The sequence below is a fragment of the Alexandromys fortis genome, unplaced genomic scaffold (assembly GCF_014885135.2).
Source record: "Alexandromys fortis isolate MF-2015 unplaced genomic scaffold, M_Fortis_MF-2015_v1.1 scaffold_40, whole genome shotgun sequence".
Classification (NCBI taxonomy): domain Eukaryota; kingdom Metazoa; phylum Chordata; class Mammalia; order Rodentia; family Cricetidae; genus Alexandromys; species Alexandromys fortis.
This window is the reverse complement of record NW_026067966.1, coordinates 7,543,838-7,565,804: the sequence shown is the minus strand read 5'-3', so window position 1 is coordinate 7,565,804 and position 21,967 is coordinate 7,543,838. Positions and strand designations below refer to the sequence as shown.

Here is a 21,967-nt window from a genome sequence, read left to right as displayed (position 1 = left end):
TGAAATGGCTTTTAACTTCCATTGACCAGTTAATTACATATGATAATGCTGTCCTAGATGAAACGCTTCATCAATTTTTACTTTTTTTTTTGTTTTGTTTTTTGAGACAGGATTTTTCTGTAGCTTTGGAGCCTCTTATCTAACTAGCCCTTGTAGACCAGGCTGGCCTCGAACTCACAGAGATCCGCCTGCCTCTGCCTCCCGAGTGCTGGCACGCGCCACCAGCACCTGGCCCAATTTTGCTTTTTAATGACCTCCAACCAATAAAGCTCACACTTCAAGTTAACTAATAAAGTGACTGAAAGAAAAACTAAGGACACACAAGGTTATAATTATTTTCTGCTGAATTCCTTGTTGATTTGTTGTTTGTATTTTCAAGGGGCCTGGGATGAGCAGTGGTCAATTTGGGGTGCCAATGAGTTAGTTCCATGAGATGGAAACAGAATTGTACTTCAAGGAAAAAAGACCCAAGCTCAGACAAGGAAGTGAGGTGCCAGCCGGAGGGGGAGGAGCCACTGAAGAGCACTATGCAACCGCTGAGATGGAGGCAGGGATCCTAGCTGCCTGAGAGTGAAAATAGCAGATGTCCCAAGAGTCCGGGGATGAAAGTAACAGTTACAGATGGACTCTAGGGTAGCTGATGCAGCTAAAGGAAGTTCCGGGTTGACTGTGGAGCAGAGAAGCACCAGCCAAAGAGAGAAAAACGAACTAAAGGACAAACTTTATTAGAACCGACAAACAGCTCCTGTGAATGGAGTGGGAGGGGCCCCAGAGGTGTGGGTCTACCCAGGGTCTCTAGGTTGGACTTTGTATAGGTTCATGGGGACCCACCCATTCCAGACTTTTCCATGGTTGGTTCTACCGAGTTTCCCCTGCAGGACTCTTTGTAACAAGAACATTCTCTTGAGAGTGGGGCAAACTTGGGGGCAAGAAACAGCCCTTCTTAAAGACCCTTACCTGTTTTTAAGCTTAAGTTCCCCTTACCCTCCTTCAGTTTCAAATAGAGTTTACTCCATATCAATCAACTAAAATATGAATCTATAATTGCCCTAGTTGGGGGAATGTTTTCAGTCTCTGGTCACAGCCTTATTTATGTCCAGGGAGTCTTGCTGTTCTGCAGCCTGCCATCCAATCATTGAACTGACAACCTCTGTTAGAATAAGGAATAAGGGAGGAGGAGAAGAGGAAGAGGATGGTGATGATGATGATGAGATTGATGCTAATGCCTAGAGGACTTAACTGAACAGTTAGTCTCTAGTTTCAGTTGAATAAACTCAGTGTGTAGAGAAAGACATAAATTTAGTCATCAGGTGTCCTGGGACGTTAAGCAGTCAGCATGTCAACCAATGACGATGTTTCACTTTAGCAGTTGTTTTGAATATTGGTCTATAAGGGCAGAGATCTAGGGCATTTGTTCTTCCAGTTTATTAAGGGTATTTAAGAAATACCTGAGGATACTGTTTAGGACAAAACTTCTTGAACCTGACCCTCAGAAATTTTAGTTTGGGAAATTTTAGGGGAAACTTTGATGTCTGTTTTCTTAACGTCTTCCCCCTTTCTTGTGCTTCTTGTGGACTTTATAGAAGTGGTCCATTGGTATCTCATATGGGACAATGTTCTAGGGATTTGAAACTTTTAGCAGATAAAACCTAGTCTAAGAACTATAAAATTTGAGAACCCTAAGTTGTGGAGACAAAGGAGAGAGTTTATGCTAACTATAGCTAGTCAAAGGAGGGAATAATTCTGCTGACCTGCTGATAGCTGCCTCTACCGCAGAGGATTAGTCAAGGTTCTTATAAACTAGATGACTGTCATGATGACTTGAGGACCTGAAATTACCCAGCTGGTATCCAGCCAACCTCGTACTTTGTTTTTTCTTTATATTTCTAACACTGGAAAGAATTCCTATTCACTTAGGTGTAAATGATAGGCTTAGAGGAACAAACTACATCATGGTTCTTTAGGAAAGAGAAATGGAATAGGTTTGGGGAGGGGAGAAAATGAAAGTCTCTTAGAAAATTGTGTAGACATGAAAATCAAGGTTATTATTTCCCCTCAAGCTAGTGCTGCGGGCATAAACAGTCAAGGTCCAGAAGGCATTGAAAAGTCCATTGGAAAATTTGAAAAGATAGTGAAAGAGGGTTTTTTTAAGCAATAATTAATTAATTAGTTAGAGTTGAAAAGCAGTGCAAGTATATTGATAACGAAAACACCAGTGCATGCAGAATAAAAAATAAGGTTGGAATAGATAGCATGGTACATACCCGTTGTCCCAGCACTCAAGAGACTGGAGCAGGAAGACCATAAATTCAAGTCCAGGCTAGGCTACTTAGTGGGTTGGGAGTCAGGCTGAGCTACATGAAACTCTCAAAAATAAAACAGCAGGGGGGCTGGAGAGATGGCTCAGTGGTTAAGAGCATTGCCTGCTCTTCCAAAGGTCCTGAGTTCAATTCCCGGCAACCACATGGTGGCTCACAACCATCTGGAATGAGGTCTGGTGCCCTCTTCTGGCCTGCAGACATACATACAGACAGAATATTGTATACATAATAAATAAATATTAAAAAAAATAAAATAAAATAAAACAGCAGTAACAATAAGGAAAATGAGGAGGTGGAAGGGGAAAAGGAAACAAAGAAAATGGATTTGAATGCACATTGGACAGACGTTCAGCACTGTATGGATTTTGCATTTCATTCTAAGAATGATTTAAAAATTCAAGGAATGGTGAACAAGAGAAGAAGCAGGGAGATCTGAAGGACATAATTGGGATCCTACTGGTGAAACATATTGGCCTCTAGCACTTGGATGCTGTCTATAGGTAAAGCTGATGAGAAACTGTGGGAAGGAGAATCCCTAGGACTCTATGATGATTTAAAATTAAATCTCTGGAATGCTATAATAGATTTAAAATTCAATCTCTGGTACCCTATGATAAACTTAGAATTGGCTGATGATCAGAGTATTTTACTTCCCAATCCAGTTTTCTGAGAATTTAGGATTATATAGAAAGCCTATTCAATATGACTTCCATCCCAATTAAAAATTTAATGTGTAAGCAGGGCAGTGGTGGCACATGCTTTTAATTCCAGCACTTGGGAGGAAGAGTCAAGGAAGTTTCTGTGAGTTCAAGGCCAGCCTGGTCTACTGAGTGAGTTCCAGGACAGCAAAGGCTACACGGAGAAATCCTGTCTTAAAAACCCAAAGATAGATAGATAGATAGATAGATAGATAGATAGATAGATAGATAGATAGATGATAGATAGATAGTAGATAGATAGATAGATAGATGGTAAATAGATAGATAGATAGATAGATAGATAGATAGATAGATAGATAGATAGATAGAGATAATTTAGTCATAGATATAATTTCATATGTGATGTCTAAAGTGCTTGAACTTCTTAAATTTAATTATTTTCTAATTGTTATCTAAATTATCCAGAATAGGCAACTATAAGATAACACCAAGGGCTGGGGAGATGAGTCAGCAGTTAAGAACATTGGCCCCCAAGCTTGGAGGCCTCAGTTTGATCTCTTTAGCCCACATGGCAGGAGAGAACTGGCTGCCACAGTTGTCTTCTCACCTTTCTACACCCACAGTGGTACACTCACCCACATACATGCAAACATATACAATAAACAAATGCAATAATATTTGAAAATACTTTTTAAAGACAACAATGACATTCAGAACTTTCATTTACGTGGAGAGTTGTCACTTAGTATTCCAGAGATGTTGTTAATGATAATAGAAACAGCAGTGGGTCCTGTGGTTTGATAAGAGAGTAGAAAGGGCTGTAAAAATGACAAGCAGGGTACCAGATGTGACCAGGGGTTTTATTTTTAAAAACTATTTCTACAACCTGCATTTGTAGCGTGTGTGTGTGTGTGTGTGTGTGTGTTTGACTCATGATTTTTGTAGAACCAAGGCCCCACCAGACACACAAACCCCGATTTCATGCCGTTTATTTTCAATAGCAGGCTAACTGTAACTATGTCTTGCTTTGTTCATTTTAAACCACTGATAAATTATAGATCTTTCAATTCAGCACATGTTTATAATCCAGCGCTTGGGAGGCTAAGTTAGGAGAATCAAAATTTTATGGCCAGATTATGCTACCTATGGAGACCTGTTTCAAATAAGCAGGCAGACAAATGAACAAAGAATGAAATCCCCAACATCAGGAACTTGGACATTCAGGAAACTTACTCCTCACTCTCAATGGCTGCATTTTCTCTCAGGAGGTCTTTCTTTGTGCGGGGATGGTGTCAAAACTTTCTTTCCGCATCATCTAACTTGGAAGAAAAGTGTGCTTGTGGATCAAGGTTCCAGTTTATATCCCAGGAGGGCTCAGCTCCCAGAAAGCTGATTTTATTTTATCATTTATTTTCTATCATTCTTACTGGATGGTATGTTCCACAAGACAGACTTTTACACCCACAGCTGTCTTAGTTTGGCCAGCTGTGACATAGCCTGAACAGTTTCTAAACAAGAGAAATGTATCTGCGACAATCCTAGAGGCTGCACATCCGAGATGAGGGCATCAGGATAATTGACTTTGGGTGCAGGCTGCAGGCTTCTGGTGCTCCCATGTGATAGGGAGGCAGCGAGAGGGCACCCTGAACTGTTTTGTGTACAGGATTATTTATACCCACTTGTGAAGACTCATGACCTAATTATCCCCACCCCTAATTACTAGCACATTGGGATTTGAAAATACTAATTTCCAAGGACAAAAATACTCAGTCCAATTCTCTTAAGATACCTACCATGGAGTAATAATCTAGGTAATTACTTAAACCTCTCCTTTAGTGAACTGGTCTTTAGTTAATGAATATCCTGCATCCAAGTGGAGTTGTGGCATCCTGGAACTTTGAGAATTTTACAGTTACTTCTGCAGTCTTACATAGATACGTAACTTGAAAAATTTCAAAATGATTAATTTTCATAATAATCAAACTTTGGTTTGTTTAGAATGTTTCTGGCTTTTGTTTTGTTTTTATCCCTTTGTTTGTTTGTTTGTTTGTTTTACATAATACTTTCACTCTGAATTAAAAATTGCCCAAGACAGTAAGGAAGAAAAATACCGCCCCTGCTTTTATTGTGGTCATACCTGATAGCTTAGGAAACTTAACGACTTGAACCTCTTCGGTTTCTTTGTCCCAGATGTCATCAATTGCTCGTCAACTGTGCCACCAGCAGATGATGCCCATACTCAACTTGCGAGTTTTTTAATCAAGACCTTTATAGACATGGTTTCCTTTGACTTAAAATACCAGTTTGTCTTCCTGAGCCAACTTTTCATTGCTAATTTCTAACCCCTCCTTCAAAACTCTCAATGTTTCTGTTTTTAAGAAATGCTAAACCAAAGTGGAATGAGCTAACCTAGTTAGGAGGTCATTAGCACGAACCATGCAAGAGATGAGTGGATAAGTGAATAAGTAATGAGTGAATAAGTGAATTAAAAAAAAAGGAGAGCCTTAGGCTGTGTTGTGTTGTCCCCTGGGAGACTTGATGCCCAGGAGAGCCTTAGGCTGTGTTGTGTTGTCCCCTGGGAGACTTGATGCCAGTGTAATTATCTTTTCTCTGTCACTGGGAACAGGGCCTCTCTTGTGATACCATCATGCCAGAGGTCCCGCTATGCCACCTACTTCGATGTTGCTGTTCTCCGCTGCCTTCTCCAGCCCCACTGGTCTGAGGAAGGCACTCAGTGGTCTCTGATGTACTATCTACAAAGGCTGCGACACATGCTGGAAGAGAAGCCAGAAAAGACCCCAGAACCAGATATCCCTCTCCTGCCCAGGCCCAGAAGTAGCTCGATGGTGGCAGCGGCTCCCTCGCTAGTGAACACCCACAAGACCCAAGTGAGACAAACCTGGTTCATTATCACTTAACAACATCAGCTGTAACACTTTCTTCTTCTCTTCTGGCTTCAAGCAGTTGTGCATTTCCACACCTAAAACTTTGTTGGTGACTAACTCTCCTGTCAATATACTTCTCTTCTTTTGCATGGCCAGAACCTGTGACTGTTCTTCTTATCTCTAGTTACTATTTTGCACAGATACATATGTATCCTATATTTACAGAAGTGTGCCTTTTGTACGTATACTTTAGTATAAGCCTTTGTTTAACCAGAACATTGAAAATTGGGTCTCCTAGAAAATTAGAGAAATAGTTAGAATAAGGAACTGACATGCATACTCATAATTAAATATAATAAAGTAGGAAATTAGCATTTTATAGATTATGATTCAAAATTAATTTTTTGCCCAACTCAAAATCTTAAGCATCTAAAAACTACCAATAGAAATAATTTTAGATACACAGGCTTACAATTTATTATGAATATCGAGAGAAATAACCTGAATACACCCTGGTGCGGTAACATTTCTATGAAGATTATATTCTGATAAATGATGCCGGCTTTTCAGTGAAGCACTTGATCTTCCCATCCTTCTCATCAGCTCCATGTGGTGAAAATACAGAGAAATTATTAGCTTGCAGAGCATCCCAGCTGTTTGGTTGTAGTTAAACTTGAGTGGGTTGTTCTGAAAACGTTTTCCTGCTCATTCTTTGGTAGTAGACATCCTCCCACAATTAGCATCTCCTTTAACATATTATTAACTAGAAAACTCTCCTCTTGGAAAGATATGGGTGAGTTTGGAGAAGGGTAAAAGTGATCAAAGTATATCATATGGAAAATGTTTTATATAAAAATATGTATCTTCTCCCTATATTCTTATGACTTTTAGATCTTTGGTTAAATGGCCTCCGTGTTAAAATTTGCAGCAGAAGTTAAGATAGTAATAGGAAATTAATTTTTTGCAACAGCATAATTTAGATTCCAGAAGTTTAAACATGCAAGTTAAAAAGTTTTATAGAACTCAAAACAAAAGTCATGAAGCCATTATAAAGGCAATACCTCAATAAAATAAGTATTGAAATTATCCAAGTCCCTAAGACTAAGTCATAGTCTATGTTTATTGCTTGTTAAGGATCTCACCATGAAGTGTAATGAAGAAGAAAAATCTCTAAGCCCCGAGGCTTTTTCCAAGGTTTCACTGACCAATCTTCGAAGATCTGCGGTCCCAGATCTGTCTTCAGACCTGGGCATGAACATCTTTAAGAAGGTGAGTATACGTTTTGACATCTCAGTGATTTAGAAAGCCAGAGGGGCACACTGCCCTCGACCTATCAGAGGATGCAGGGGTGGAAAAGGGAGAAAATGTCAGCTTCTAAGTGTAACAGTGACTCATATCATGACTCTGTAACCCAATGTGAGTGTGTGTGTGTGTGTGTGTGTGTAAATGTGTGTGTGTGTGTATGTGTCCTATTCTAGACGTTCCACACAGTTATCCTGAAGGCCCATGCTGGCGGTCCAGTGTGCTATCTGCTAGTTTTCTTTCCTGTGGCTCTATTTCATTTACCAGATACTTCATACAAGTAATTCTTGATTAATCCAGTGAGAGCCTATTCTTCAAAATTTTCTGGAAAAAAAAATTAACCCACAGAAATGTTAGGCATTTTGCTTAAGCTTAATACTGACAAAAAATAAATAAATAAAAGCTTCTATCTAAAAAGTTCACGTTCTTCTAGATCTGCCATTCTATCGTTCATCATTATATAGAGTTAATCAACTAGAAAATGGTGTGTGTGTGTGTCAGCTTTGTTTTTCTTTTCCTTTTTTTCAAAATTGTTTGTTTAATTGTGTCCATGAGGAACATAGAAACAGGTATTTTCTTGTCTATCAGCTCACCCCCTTACTAAATAATGAGTTGTGTCTCCTTCATTAACACAGCAGTAGGGATTGACCATCATTCTTCTAAAAACATTGACTATTTGGGAGCGGGAGACAATGTATTTTTCTATTCTTGAAGCAGATGGGTATTTTAGTGCTTTAAAAATCTAAGTGCCCAGGCCTGAGCCTAGAATAATGTAGTCAAAATCAATTGCTGAAAGCTAGGTTCAAACATGGGTGTGGTTTTAAAGCTTTTGAAGCCATTCTAAACTGAGTTACCCTTAATCTTGCATGCCTTTGGTATGAATAATAGGATTTGTACCAATGACTATAATGTGTCTTCTTTGACCATCTTTGTGAAGAGTGAAGCTACTAACCAGACCTCAAACTTGGAAAGTAGAACAGAGACAAGGAGACAGAACCAAGCTGTGACTAGGGACACTGATTCTCTGCCCTAGTGGTTCTCGGCCTTGAGTGTGCTTCAAGCATCAGGGCACCCACAGGGCTTGTAAAGTCATAGATCACCAGGCTTCTCCTTCTGAATTTTAGATGTTAGGGATGTCTGAGGTTGAAGCTGCAGTTTTTAACAAGTTCCCAAAGGATGCTACCGCTGATGGTTCAGGGTCTTCTCTGCGAGAACCCGTGTTCAAACTCACCCAGCAGAGAGACCTCCAGAAAATATAGCATTTTGCTTAGTTTCCCTCCCTCCATTAACATCCTTGTGACATTTTCCCCCTGATGACTGGATGATACTCAATAACACCCTGCGAGTCCTCTTCCTCAAATATATCCTGTGCTCACTCTTACGTCTCCTTTGTCTTGTGTCTCCCTCCTTTTCTCGTGATTATAGTTCAAAAGTCGCAAAGAAGACCGAGAGAGGAAGGGCTCCATTCCATTTCACCACACGGGGAAGAGGCGCCCTAGAAGAATGGGTGTACCATTCCTACTGCATGAGGACCACCTAGATGTCTCACCCACCAGAAGCACATTCTCATTCGGGAGTTTCTCTGGACTGGGCGAAGACAGGAGAGGCATCGAAAAGGGAGGCTGGCAAACCACCATCTTAGGTGACTACAAAGATCTTCTTCCCAGTAGGGTGTAGACCAAGTGACCTAATTGTGAATGTGGAGCTCAGGATCCCTTCCAAATATTGATCTTTCTTGAACAGTTTATTTAAGAACACTGTGCCCAAATGCAAGTTCCCCAGTACTAAAATAATGTGGGGTTTTCACAACCAAAGAAATGCAGATAATTTATTAATTATGCAAGATTCCTCTATGATTATCCACTAAAAGCCATATTTCTTAGATCCTTATAGACATAGAAACATGGCCATAGAGGATTCTATATATTAATTTTCATGTTTCATCTAATGACAGACTTTTATTTACTTTTATTTAATAAAGAAGTAAAGCAAAGGAAATAGTAACCCATCCCCTTTGGATGGCATATTAAGAAGGGAAACTTAAAATCAGAAGTTGACAGGCAGCAAGCCACAACAGATGGTCTCTGACATTGGACTTAGATTGGGTTTGACCTTACCACGGGCAATCTCATCTGTCATCTTGACCTTGGCTATTCCCAAGTCAAGCCTTGCTATTTTGGTTGAGCTTCATGCTCACCTTCATACACTCTTACTCTATTGCTGTCCTCCAGAAGGGGGGAAAAAACTCTCAGCAGAGCGTGTCTAGATTTTAAAAGTGTCTAGTAATACTCTCGTCCATCTCAGGGAAACTGACCCGGCGGGGCAGCTCAGACGCAGCCACTGAAATGGAAAGTCTGAGTGCCCGGCCCTCGCACTCCCACCACACCCTGGTGAGCGACCTCCCAGACCACTCCAACAGCCACGGAGAAAACACTGTCAAGGAAGGTGGGTCGAGCATTGTTGATGGGCTGTAGGCAGGATAGGGATGGCATGCAGATGTCTTTCATGGTTTCCCATTCTTAAACTGTTATCCACACACACAGCCTACCTAAGGCTTCCAATGCTGTGATTAAACACAGTAACCAAAAGCAACTTGGGGAGGAAAGGGTTTATTTGGCTTATGCTTCCACATCGCTGCTCCTAATAGAAAGAAGTCGGAACAGGAACTGAAGTGGGGAAGCTGCCTGTGGGCAGGAGCTGATGAAGAGGCCATGGAGGGGTGATGCTTACTGGTTTGCTCTTCAGGACTTGCTCAGTCTGCTTTTTCCTAGAACTCAGACAGCCAGCCTAGGAATGGCACCACCTACAATGGGCTGGACCCTCCCCCATCAATCACTAATTAAGAAAATGGACAACCGGCTTTCCTACAGCCTGACCTTAAGGAGGAATTTTCTTAACTGAAGTCCCCTCCTCTGAGGTGACTTTAGCCTGTGACAAATTGATATACAAACATCAGGCATACCAGGTTGATTGTTCTCTGCATCCTTATATTTTCATAACCCTGCATCTTTCATTTGTATTGCTCAGAAGTGTGCTTGTTAGTTACTCTTAGCACAGCTTTAGTAGCAGGGGATGGTTGACACTGCTGGATGAGCAATATTCCTTCAGGGGAAGAAACAAAGCACTCATACATATTCCAAAATATCATAAGCCCAAAGGCTGGAGAATGTCTAGATTCATTGCTCGTCCACCTCCATGCTATACCTCCAAGGCAGGCAGGTCCTACAAATCAGTGCGAAGGAAGTCTAACCTCTCTCAGGCCACCAGATCATTTTGTTGACAGCCACTTCTTCACCTTGATGCTTTATGCAGAGCAAATGTGTGGTGCACAGCTTCTTACTCTTTACTTGCAGCAGAACTGTTTCTTCTTTGCATTCTTTTCATGTTCTCACGTTATCATAAACTTTACTCCTTGGTCCCCTCTGTTCCCAACTGTACTATATGTATTCAGTGGAGTCAATTAGTTGTCATTACAAATCTGAGCTGCATTTTGGTTGACTGTTTGGCACTTTCAAGTACGTATACAGTATGTTCTAACTACTCTCTCCGTCCCACACTTAGGCCTTTTTTGTCTCCTTCTAGTTCCTATCCACACCAGAGCATCCTCCCCATCTCCATCCCTACTAGTTTCTTTCTCAAGTTTCTGATGTTTAGTTTAACAAAGTGAAGTTTATTTAACAGCTATAAACTCATAGAAAAAGATCGCAAATAAATCAGATTATATCAATGAGCTGTCATGTAACAGTAAATAGTCTATGTAATCAACTTAAGTATGTTAAGTTGAATGTTATCAACTTCAGTTATTGTTATGAAATTTAAATTCTAGCTTCAGTGTAGTGGCAGCTGCAGGCCTGCTTTTCGTCCTGCCCGGCTCCCGCATGGCTAGCTTTACATTTAAGGGTCCAGGGTTCAAGTCCCTGTTTGGGCACCATTGTGTAGTAGGAGCTGCGGGTTGCATTCCGCCACCCAACTCCCACCACTGGCTAGCTTTACCCGAAATAACAACACACAAAATGTGTTTATTTAAACACTGCTTGGCCCATTATATCTAGCCTCTTCTTGGCTAACTCTCGCACCTGGACTAGCCCATTTCTAATAAAGTGTGTAGCACCGAGGTGCGCTTACCGGGAAGATTATAGCCTACGTCCATCCTGGGTCGGAGCTTCATCGATCGCGTTTGCCTCAGAGGGCAGAGCTATCGTGTCTGCCCGGGAGAGGGGAGCATGGCGTCTCTCCTCCAGAGAGCAGAGCTGTTGAGTCTGAGCTCACTTCCTCTTCCTCCCAGCATTCTATTCTGCTTACTCCTCCCACCTATGTTTCAACCTATGAGGGCCAGCCAAGCAGTTTCTTTATTTTTTTAACCAATGACCTTCCTCCATCATTTCCCCTTTTTCTGTTTAAACAAAAACACATTGGGCGCCATTCTGTTGTAATTGGAGCCATGAGGCTGCGTCCCCAGCACCCCGGCCGCCTGCTAGCTTATGCCCCGAAATAATTACATGGACACTGTATTCTTTTAAACACTGCTTGGCCCACTAGCTCTAGCCTCTTACGGGCTAATTCTCATATTTTGCCTAACCCATTTTTAGTAATCTGTGTAGCATCAGTCTTACCGGGAAAGATTCAGCATGTCTGACCTGGTGGCTTGCTTCATCGTGTGCGTCTGCCCGGGAGAGGGGAGCATGGCCCCTGCTCCAGAGAGCAGAGCTGTCGAGTCTGAGCTCACTTCCTCTTCCTCCCAGCATTCTGTTCTGTTTACTCCACCTACCTATGTTCTAACCTATCAGGGCAAGCAGTTTCTTTATTTAATTAACCAATGACCTTCCTCCATCACTTCAGTCTTAAGGAGTGTTTGTGATCACAGTTCTATGTGCCCTCACTATCTGTCAGCTATCAGACTGCCTTCACGGCCTCCCCTGCAAGTTGAAAATAGTCCGTTATCTTTAAACGTTCTGATTGTGGTCACAATGTAAGAAGTAGCACAACAGTCTAACTGGTGGATCAGGTCCATGTGAGGAAACCTGAAACCTTGCTCTTGTCTTCCCAGTACGGTCACAGATCTCCACCATCACAGTTGCCACCTTCAACACCACGCTGGCATCCTTCAATGTCGGCTATGCGGACTTTTTCAGTGAGCATATGCGGAAACTCTGCAGCCAAGTGCCTATCCCAGAGATGCCGCACGAACCCCTGGCATGTGCAAACTTGCCGCGAAGCCTCACAGATTCCTGCATTAACTACAGCTACCTGGAGGACACAGAGCACATCGATGGGACCAACAACTTTGTCCATAAGAACGGCATGCTGGATCTTTCTGTAAGGAGCAGTACTTTTACTTATAAAGACGAAAGAGACATTAGTGTAATTTTTAGAAGAGTGGGTAACATGGGCATGCAGATATCTTAGAAGTATTAGCTGTATCTTAAAATGAAGAAGCAATCCATATACAAATACACAGGAATGTCAGCCATCTTAAATGTACATTTGTTTTTTTTTTCAAGTATTTTATTATATTTGATCTTAGAATGTGTTTGTCTAAAGCCTTAGTGAACCCAAATGCACATATGTAGATACATCTGAGTGTATGCTCCACTGCACCTCTGTGCTTTCTCTTTAGTTATAGAATCACCGGGACTGTGAGCCTCCCACGAAGCCAGAAGGAACAAGGAATGAATAGAAGTCCTTGAAAGATTTCAGCTTGCTTTCTCAGGAGTGCCCGTTTTGAGTACAGTCATTAACCAATGAAAGCATTGTTATATTTTACCAACATTTTTATTGCACTGTATGGAACCAGGCTCAGTAAATAATTTAAGATATTAAAACCAATAAAGGATCATAATTTAAATGTTCAAATATTATGCATTTAAAATTGGAGGTTAAATAATGATACAAGCATGAGGGCGTAGATGTCCCTGGGTGTAAGTCTAAGGAAGCCTTCACTCCTTATTGTTTGTGGAAAGGGAAATGCAGAGGATTAAAATATTTTGTATTTAAAAAGTCAATTAGGTGTGCATTTGGGCAAATGATTTTTCTTAAAAAATTAACTCAATGTGCTTCATTATTTCCATCAACTATTTCTTTCTTGGCAAAATTGAAAGGCTTAATGAGATACTAGATGTCTTTAATTCTTCTGCCTGAATTATTTATAACCATTTCTACTAGTGCCCGGTGAAATGGATTAAACAGAATGAGAGACTTTTGGAAAAGAGAATGTAGGCAACCTCATTGTCTTGTGTTTACCTTTGTGCTCTGCAGGTGGTTCTGAAGGCTGTTTATCTTGTCCTGAACCATGACATCAGTTCTCGCATCTGTGATGTGGCACTAAACATTGTGGAATGTTTGCTTCAACTTGGTGTAGTTCCCTGTGTAGAGAAAAGTCGGAAGAAAAGTGAAAACAAGGAAAACGACACTGTGGAAAAGAGACCAAGCGAGGGGACTTTCCAGTTCAAAGGCGTGTCTTCAAGTTCCACCAGTGGGTTTGGGGCCCCTTCTGCTAGTGGAGCTGGAGATGGTGGAGCAGGAGAAGGAGGAGGTGGCGATGGAGGAGGCGGAGGTGGAGGAAATGGAGGAGGAGGTGGAGGAGGTGGAGGTGGTCCTTATGAGAAGAATGAGAAGAACCAAGAGAAGGTATGGTTGAATCTGTAGCTGCTGTGTTCTCAGGCAGTTAGGTGTCCAGAATTCTTTTTCATTTGTGAGTGTGTATATGTGAACATGCATGTGGGGTGGGTGTATATGTGTAGTTTTGCTCATTTTCCCCAAATATTTATTTATTAGAATAACAAGAAGTCCCTAGAGTCTGAAAGCAATAATGGTAGAAATTTTTTAAATGACACGTTCAGTAGGCATATGTAGAGACTTAGATGAGTTTGGCTTCTAAATCCAAAAGTTGTCACCCATAAAATGTTAGAACTGGTTTGTTGTTAGTTTTGTTTATTTGTTTGGTTTGTTGGTTGTTTTGTTCTCTTGGTAATATTATTTCTGGAAGATGGAATCTTAAACCTACTATGTTATCCCAATTCAGTCTGACAGCAAGGATAGCTTCTTTCTCAAGACTGCTTATCTGGCTTATTAACTCAGCAACCGTCTACTGAGACTCTACAAAAATTACATAGATTTATCAGCAGACATTGACTTCTTGCATTTATAGAGGCTGTAAAGTCCAAGCTTCTGGTGCCAGCAGGAGTTTCCTGCAGCCTTTTCTCTGGGCCAGAAGGTGACCGCCATCACTATGTGTTCACGTGACCTCCTCTATGCAAGAGAAAAAACAAATGCTGAGAACACTAGTTTCTCTGTGAGGCTCCCTGGCTCTGGCACCTTATCTAACTTCATTTCATTCTCATTACCTCTCAAAGCCAGTCTCCAATACCAACAGAGGGAGAGTTAAGGCTTTAGTATTTGAATTTGGGAACAGATATCCAGCCTCAGTTCTCTTGAGTCTCAGTGTGTCACATCCCTGAGGCTCTTATCAGATTCTTATTGGTTGTCCCCAATTTCATTTTTGCTGCTTCTCATCATGCCTTACAATCTATTGATTAATCAAGAATTTCTTTTCTGTCATTTTGAAGTTTAGATTCAAATTCTCACCATTCAAATTCACATAACTTGCACTGATTTCAGTTGGAGGTTTTAGCATCAATTTGATATTCATAAGTTGAAATAAACCAGAGAATTTTTAACAGGTGACAATAATATCATGATATTATTATCATGATATATAATATCATGATAAGTTTACAAGTAAAAGATTACACTGTAAACACTTTTGCAATCTGTTACATAAACTTTGGATTGTCTAAGCTTTTCCATATCAGATTTTAACATATAAATGAATAGTACTGTTTTCTACCTAGAGCCCCACTGGTGCATATTTACTCTGTTAATATTCTATTTCTTCACCTCACAATTTGATTGTATCTCTCCAAAATTCATAAGCTCTGATCCACAGAACTATTCCAATATTCTTGGGTTCTTACTACTTTATTTAGAATTTTCTACTCTTGTCTTAATCATGTTTCCTGTCTAAATATTATCTTAAATACATTTAGTTAATAACTATGTAAACAATTAATTAAATTATATAATGATATAACTACAATTAAGCAACTATATATAATTCTTAGTTATAGTAAGTAACTATAGTAATTATTATATTTAATATTATAGCATGATACAATAAATCTTATTTTGACCAAAATTACCACATGTGGAAATTTTTAAGGTCACATTTTGTGATTTCCAGAACAGTAACCAAGATGTAAATATTATGTAGTCACTTCTCAAACTGCAATTAGACTTCAAGATCTATAAAAATCTATTTTACCTTAAAACTATCTGTTATTTTCTGTGGAATTAAAGTTTATCTGCTTTTCAACTTGCTATCCAGGACTCTAGAAAGAAAGGGAAAGCTAATTTCTATTTCTTTATTGGCCTCTAGCATATAATGAAAGCTTAAAATATCATTTAATAACTCTGATTTCTGCCTGTAGCTTAATACATCTTTCTTCATGTCTCCAGTGAAAGCAACCTAACTCCCAAGGATATCTGAAGGCCTAAAGAAATAAAGCCTGGATGGATGTGTACAAAGAGTTCTCAGGGCTAGAAAAGCTTTTAAAGAGCATATAATAATTTTAAATTTTATGTAAATCAACCTTCCAGAGAAGCCCTTGTCAGTGTGACCTTTCCCAAGGTGCTGCTACAAAATGCTGCAGTGTTCCTGAGTTACCCAAGGGTGCTCAACTAAGGGGACCAGTGAGGACACAAATCCAATCAGTCTTAAGCTGTCCTTACAAGTGACTCTGAGGGACAGCGGTGGCACATGCCCGTAAATAATGCTGTGCTTGCTTTGCTCTTGTTGTGGCCACCACATGCTGTCCCCTACCTCTCACAGTGTCTCTACAAGGCAGGCATTAACGTGGTTCCCTTTTTAGAAAGCATGGGGTCTTAAATATTAACAGTTTGCCCAAGATCACATAATTGTTCAATACTGAAGTTATAATCTGGATCCAAACTAAAAATCATTTCTTACTTAGCAAGTAATGATTATAGAGGTTTTTTTTTTTTTTTTTTGGATTCAAGGATGATTCTTCAAAGCAGTCATCAGGTGATGTAAAGTGACCTTCAACTCCTTACTTTGTGCCCCGACTAGTCCCTGGAGAAACAGTCCTTCAGGCGAACAACAGGATGTTGAACGGTTAATAGAGGCAACTTTGCACTGGGAGGAGGTCTTTGGTTGAGACAGGTTAACCAACATTGCTATCACTCAGATGTTTTATTCCTGAAGTGTGCTCTCTAGGGCACCATCCCACATCTGCTTCTTGAGTTTGCACACAAGAGGAGGAGGACCAGTTGGGTAATGTTAGGGAAGGAGAGATTCCACCTCTCTCTAGTAAAGTGGATGATAATGCGGCTAGAACCCCCTAGTCCTTTCACGTTGTGCCCACATTGCTGTATTCTTTTTGTCATCAGTGTGACTAATGGGAGAAAACAAACACCCTCATGATTGTGGAGTGATTCCCTTCCCCTGTTTCATTTGGTCTCTATGGAAAACCTATGATACGGGAAGGATAGCCATCAGTACCCTTACTTCACAGGCAGAAAAGTAAAACACTGAAAATTTAGTTAATTTATGCAGTTGTCTTGTATCACCATAAGCAACTACAGACTATGAGCTCTTGGCTCCATGATGCACAGGCTGATAGTTGAACATAGCCAGAAGGAGTAAGGAGCCTTCAACTATTAAAAAGATAAGGGCCCTCTCACTGTGGGCTCGGCATTATTCCTCAGAAACAGCTTATTTATTCTTATATAGAAAGAATTCTAGTTCTTTTTTGGGGAAATCCCTGTTTTCCATTCTCCAAAAGTAACAGAGACAAAATACAAATTTTATAATTCATCTCAGGAGAGCTTCTGGATGAGTCTCAGGAGTCCAGCTGAGTATTTATTGAGTTCTATACAGTCTACTTTGTTGTGGTTACTATGTATATTACAATATGATGGAAGTAGACCTCGGGAAGTTTTTCTCCAAAAATGTCAATTTTATTACCATAAGATTTCCAAGTTCCAGACTTTGATCAGTTCCAGAGAGCTAATAATCATCTTTGCCTGGTGGTGTTATCAGAAACATACTGATAAGGATAGTCGCTAAGAAAATCGATTTGTGTTCACTGTTGGTCATCCCACTCTCTCTCCAGGTTGTAGTTCTGAACATTCATCAAGGATGTGAAAGTATGTCTTAGAATAAACACATTCAAATTCTGTATTGTCATAGGATGTTCAGAATGCAGTTTCTTTCTGTTGGTTCATGTACTAGGTTTTTAAAAAAGTGTGTTTGTTGAACTCTTGACAACTTTATTTTTTAAATTGATATAACACACAATAATTTTTTAAAAGATTTATTTATTATGTATACGACATTCTGCCTCCATGTATTCCCGCATGCCAGAAGAGGACGCCAGATATTATTAAAGATGGGTGTGAGCCACCATGTGATTACTGGGAATTGAACTCAGGACCTTTGGAAGAGCAGCCAGTGCTCTTAACCATGGAGCTATATCTCCAGCCCCCAACACACATTAATTTTATAAATAGAATTCTAGTATCAAAAAAGCTTGGTGGCAAAGTCAACAGGCTTCTCTTTCTTTCTCAATCATGATTACTAGGATGAAAATACACCTGTAAGCAACCATAGGCTTGCCCTCACTATGCTCATCAAAATCGTCAAGTCTTTGGGATGTGCCTATGGTTGCGGAGAAGGACACCGGGGGCTCTCTGGAGATCGTCTGAGACACCAGGTATTCCGAGAGAATGTAAGAGAATTAAAGTAGATTCCATTTACTCTTTCTCTCTCTTTCTCTTCCATACTTCCAAATGAGGAATGAGTCCTTTGACAATGAGGGTCAATGTTCCTGAAAATATTGTATTGCATAGGCAACCAACACCATCCTTGGGTGAGAGGATTCCCACAAGGCATCCCAAGGCATCTAAAACTGAGGCTTAGGAAAGTTTGACTGGGAAAGCTGGTCTGCCTCCTGGCTATTGCAGAGCGTTTGGAAAAGGGGTGAAGAATCAGAACATCTAAATAGAAGTCTGAAAGAACTTTGCACAGATGCATACATTTAGTAAACATCTGGTGATCTGTGCAGAGGCTCCTTCAATCATCTGGGTAACAAGGAAGCATTTCACATAAGAAGGAGGGGTCAAAGGCATTGATATTCTTATTTAGAAATGGAAAGTGGCCCTTATTGAGACAAAACAGGACTGTAAAAGTAGCCAAGCATCTGGCTGCTTTGCTTGAGAATGCCCCTCATCTTCTATATGTTTGAGCTCATGTTTCTTTGAACTGTATGAAACTTGAAACTCTGCATATGGGCTGTCACTGGACTGCAGTAAGGAAATGTGTTCTATTATAGCTCACGTTCAATTGCGTCTACCAACTGCTACCTTTCCTTCTGACTTGAGCAAGAACCTGCCTCCAACAAGCCTGATCCAGGCTAGTTGCCTCATTTCTACATTGGAACTAAAATTATAAGAAAATATTCTTTTAAAAAGAAAATTTCATGCAAATTTGGGCACAAATCTTTTTGGCATATCTTTGCAGAGTTTTAGGATCATGTCAAAATCTGATGCCAGCCCATTTTCTCTGGCATAGGTTTTGTCATGAAATGTTCATACAGAATTAGCATGCTAGATTTCTCGCTTAATGTATCACCTACCATCCATTGATTTATCCATTTCTCTTTCTTTTATATTCAATTATGTTATAGCATTTTGATTTATTTTGTGTATTTGGGAGGTATAGTCACAATGTTTAACTTTTAAATTCCCCAACTCAGATGTTTTGACCAAGATCTAGATTTTGAGACCAAAAATTTAAAAATATTAAAACAATTAATAAGGCAATAAAAACTCTTGTATCAAAATTCTGTTACAACATGAATAAAAACTGTCAAAGTTAATGAAAACACATCATACCTCATACAGAAGACCAATTTCACCTAATTCAACTTAAACTATAAAAAGAAGCATCTTACTGTAGGTGTAAACTGGCTTTGAGAGTTATACTCTGTTTTTCTGAATTGATGGAAAACAGGACTAGTTGGGTCAGAAGAGAAGTTGCTATCATTACATGGCCAAGAATACCTTGTGTTTCTGAAACTGGCCAGCCAATTTTCTACTTACCTTTTTAACCTGATTTCTTGGTCAACTGCTTTCTGGTCTTCTAGACCTCTTTTGCATTCTTTATAGATATTATATGCACAAGTTTGAGAGACTTTCCCAGGAAAGTGTCTAGCTTCAGAACTATACTTTTTCAAACATAATCTTTCTTGAAAAGTTAAGGATATATTCACCTTTATAACAGACCATTGGGTCAGATAGATAGATAGATAGATAGATAGATAGATAGATAGATAGATAGATAGATAGATGATAGATAGAAAGAGAGAGAGAGAGAGAGAGAGAGATTATTGTAGTGATACTCTGTAAGTGCCTAATGGTTCTAATACCCATAATAATCCATAAGTTATTAAACTAATTTTGTTAGTAGTCCCAAATTATTGAAAAGATATGTCTTCTTTTATATGTCTTCAAAATATAAAAAGTGTCTAAAGGGTCTAACACGCAATCTCTCTAATGATTTACTAGTAGTTCCAAATTATTGAAAAGACATTAATTAATGTTTTTATATTTCTTGAAAAAATAGGTTGTTTACTCAGAGTAAGAATTTTTTACGTCTGGAGAAATTCAAACTCTCATAGCATTGTAGATAGACTAGTAGCTTTCACAATAGAGATATGAAGCTATACCTGCTTGGTGTGTTTAATACAGAGCATGAAGTAATTTGTACTTTAGAGGCTTGTTTTTTTATTCCCTCTATAAATATGACGGTGAAGATTTTATAAATCATGTACGGAATGATAGCTGCATCGGTACAGTTCACATTGTACTTAAGCACTTTGTAAACATCACTTTATCACAAAGCAGCATCTATTTTATAAAAATAAAACAAATAAAACCATGACCTGTTTGAGATAATGTAAATAGAAAGCTCTCTGGAACAAAAAACTCTTGATTTCAAAATCTTCTAAAATAAAGTGAAGGAAGAATGAGAAAAAAATTCTCACTGATACAGATGGAGAGATTTTAGCAGGATCATACCAAAAGTATGAGTGAGTTACAAGTTCCTTTTACTCTATTTTTTTTTCCTTTTAAATATCCAAGTATTTTTCTTGGGTCACAACCATATCAAATAGTAACACAACCTAAGTTTTCTACTGGGTGACTAGTAAAAACTCATCAATAGGATTCCAGTTCTCAGAGATCTCCTCCCTCAATACCATCACCCAACTGCAAAGTTTTCCATCCTCAAAGTGGTCTCCCCTAGCTGCATCTCCTTTCTTGATCTTTTGGCCCTTTCTCTCAGCCTAGACACCTCCACCATTTCCCCATTCCATCCCATCTTCAGGACTTCTCTTGTGTCTCTTTTGTTCATATAGCCTTCTTCAAGACACCAGTAAGTCTCTAGTATCAGTCATCTCAACTCCTTGTTGTGAGTGGCTGGTATCTAAGTATAGTTCCCTAGGACCATCCACGTCTGAAAGGTTAATAAGTCTATTTCACAGAACTACACCTCAGTAGGCGTGACCCTGACTTCTGGTATTGACTCTACCACAGCACTTACAATATCAGCTTAGACAAAACCCTTGATTTCTTTCTACCTCACTTTCTTCAACTGTAAAAAACAAAAAAACAAAAAAAACAGGAAATAATAAAGTAAGACCTGGTGCCTTTTCATGCAAGAAACGTGTGTTTTACAGCAAAGCACCATACAAATGAGGAGGAAGCTAGCAGCCTCCCAGGGTTCCCAGTAGTATGAGAATGTTGTGTCTGAAACCTCTGCATTCAGTGACTGGAACTTTGATGCTGTCGATGGTAGGAATTATTCTCTTTTCCTTTGCAAGGAGGCAGACTTATTTACTAGACTGTAGGAAATATACTGTTATTTTGAGCAGAAGGATTATGTCATGAGACCAAATTCTACTTATACAATACTTTCTTTCATGCTCAAAGACAAGCAAATAATATATGAATATAATATTTTATGCCTCTTATATGTTCCAAGAACCTTTTCCTTCTTGGGCATATAAGAGGTCACTGTACAGCTGAGGTTACAGTTCAGCTGGTAGAGTACTTGCCTAGCATCCTGAGTAAATACCCAGTAGCACATTAGCAAGGTGTGATGGTTCACATCCTTAATCCCAGAATTCATTAGTTGGATGCAGGAGGATTAGAAATTCAAGGTCATCTTCACCTAAGGCCATACTGGGTTACTTGAGGCCCTATCTCAAAAAACGAATTAATTAATCAAAAAATGTGAATAGTCACTGAATTTCCACTCACTACTCCTGGTTTTTACTCTCTGTATTAAACCTATCTAACTTCAAAGTGCCTGTGCAGGAAACTTATGTGCTTTTCCAGTTACAGAAAGCCTTTGAGGTTTTCTAAAAGTAGACAATATATTCTATGAGTTACTTCAATTTTAATCTTCCGTTATTTTTAATAGTTCTTAAAATCTTGACCTTGGTGAAAAGACTGAGTTCTTCTGGGACCAGCCTTGAACATTAGCTTTGGGTTTTTCTGAGGAGTGGCTTTTCACGAATACAAGCTCCTTCTGACTGCCTAGTTGGCTTCTGCCCACTTCTTATTCATATGACTTGGCCTAGCATGGAGAGGATTGGGAGGTGGTATGAGGGAGGGGGAAGGAGTCTCTGCCCTCTGCAACTTTTGTCTCATACTAATGGTG

The 21,967-nt window shown here is 39.6% G+C and overlaps 1 protein-coding gene across 1 annotated transcript in view; it reads left to right on the top strand.

Moving 5' to 3' along the window:
• The window catches only part of Unc80 (unc-80 homolog, NALCN channel complex subunit), a 178,201-nt gene that overhangs the window by 22,484 nt on the left and 133,750 nt on the right, over positions 1–21,967 (top strand). The window contains 7 exon segments of the mRNA XM_050154194.1: positions 5,607–5,868; positions 7,000–7,134; positions 8,593–8,809; positions 9,472–9,612; positions 12,215–12,483; positions 13,423–13,794; positions 17,826–17,972. Coding sequence (XP_050010151.1) covers positions 5,607–5,868; positions 7,000–7,134; positions 8,593–8,809; positions 9,472–9,612; positions 12,215–12,483; positions 13,423–13,794; positions 17,826–17,972 — 1,543 coding nt within the window.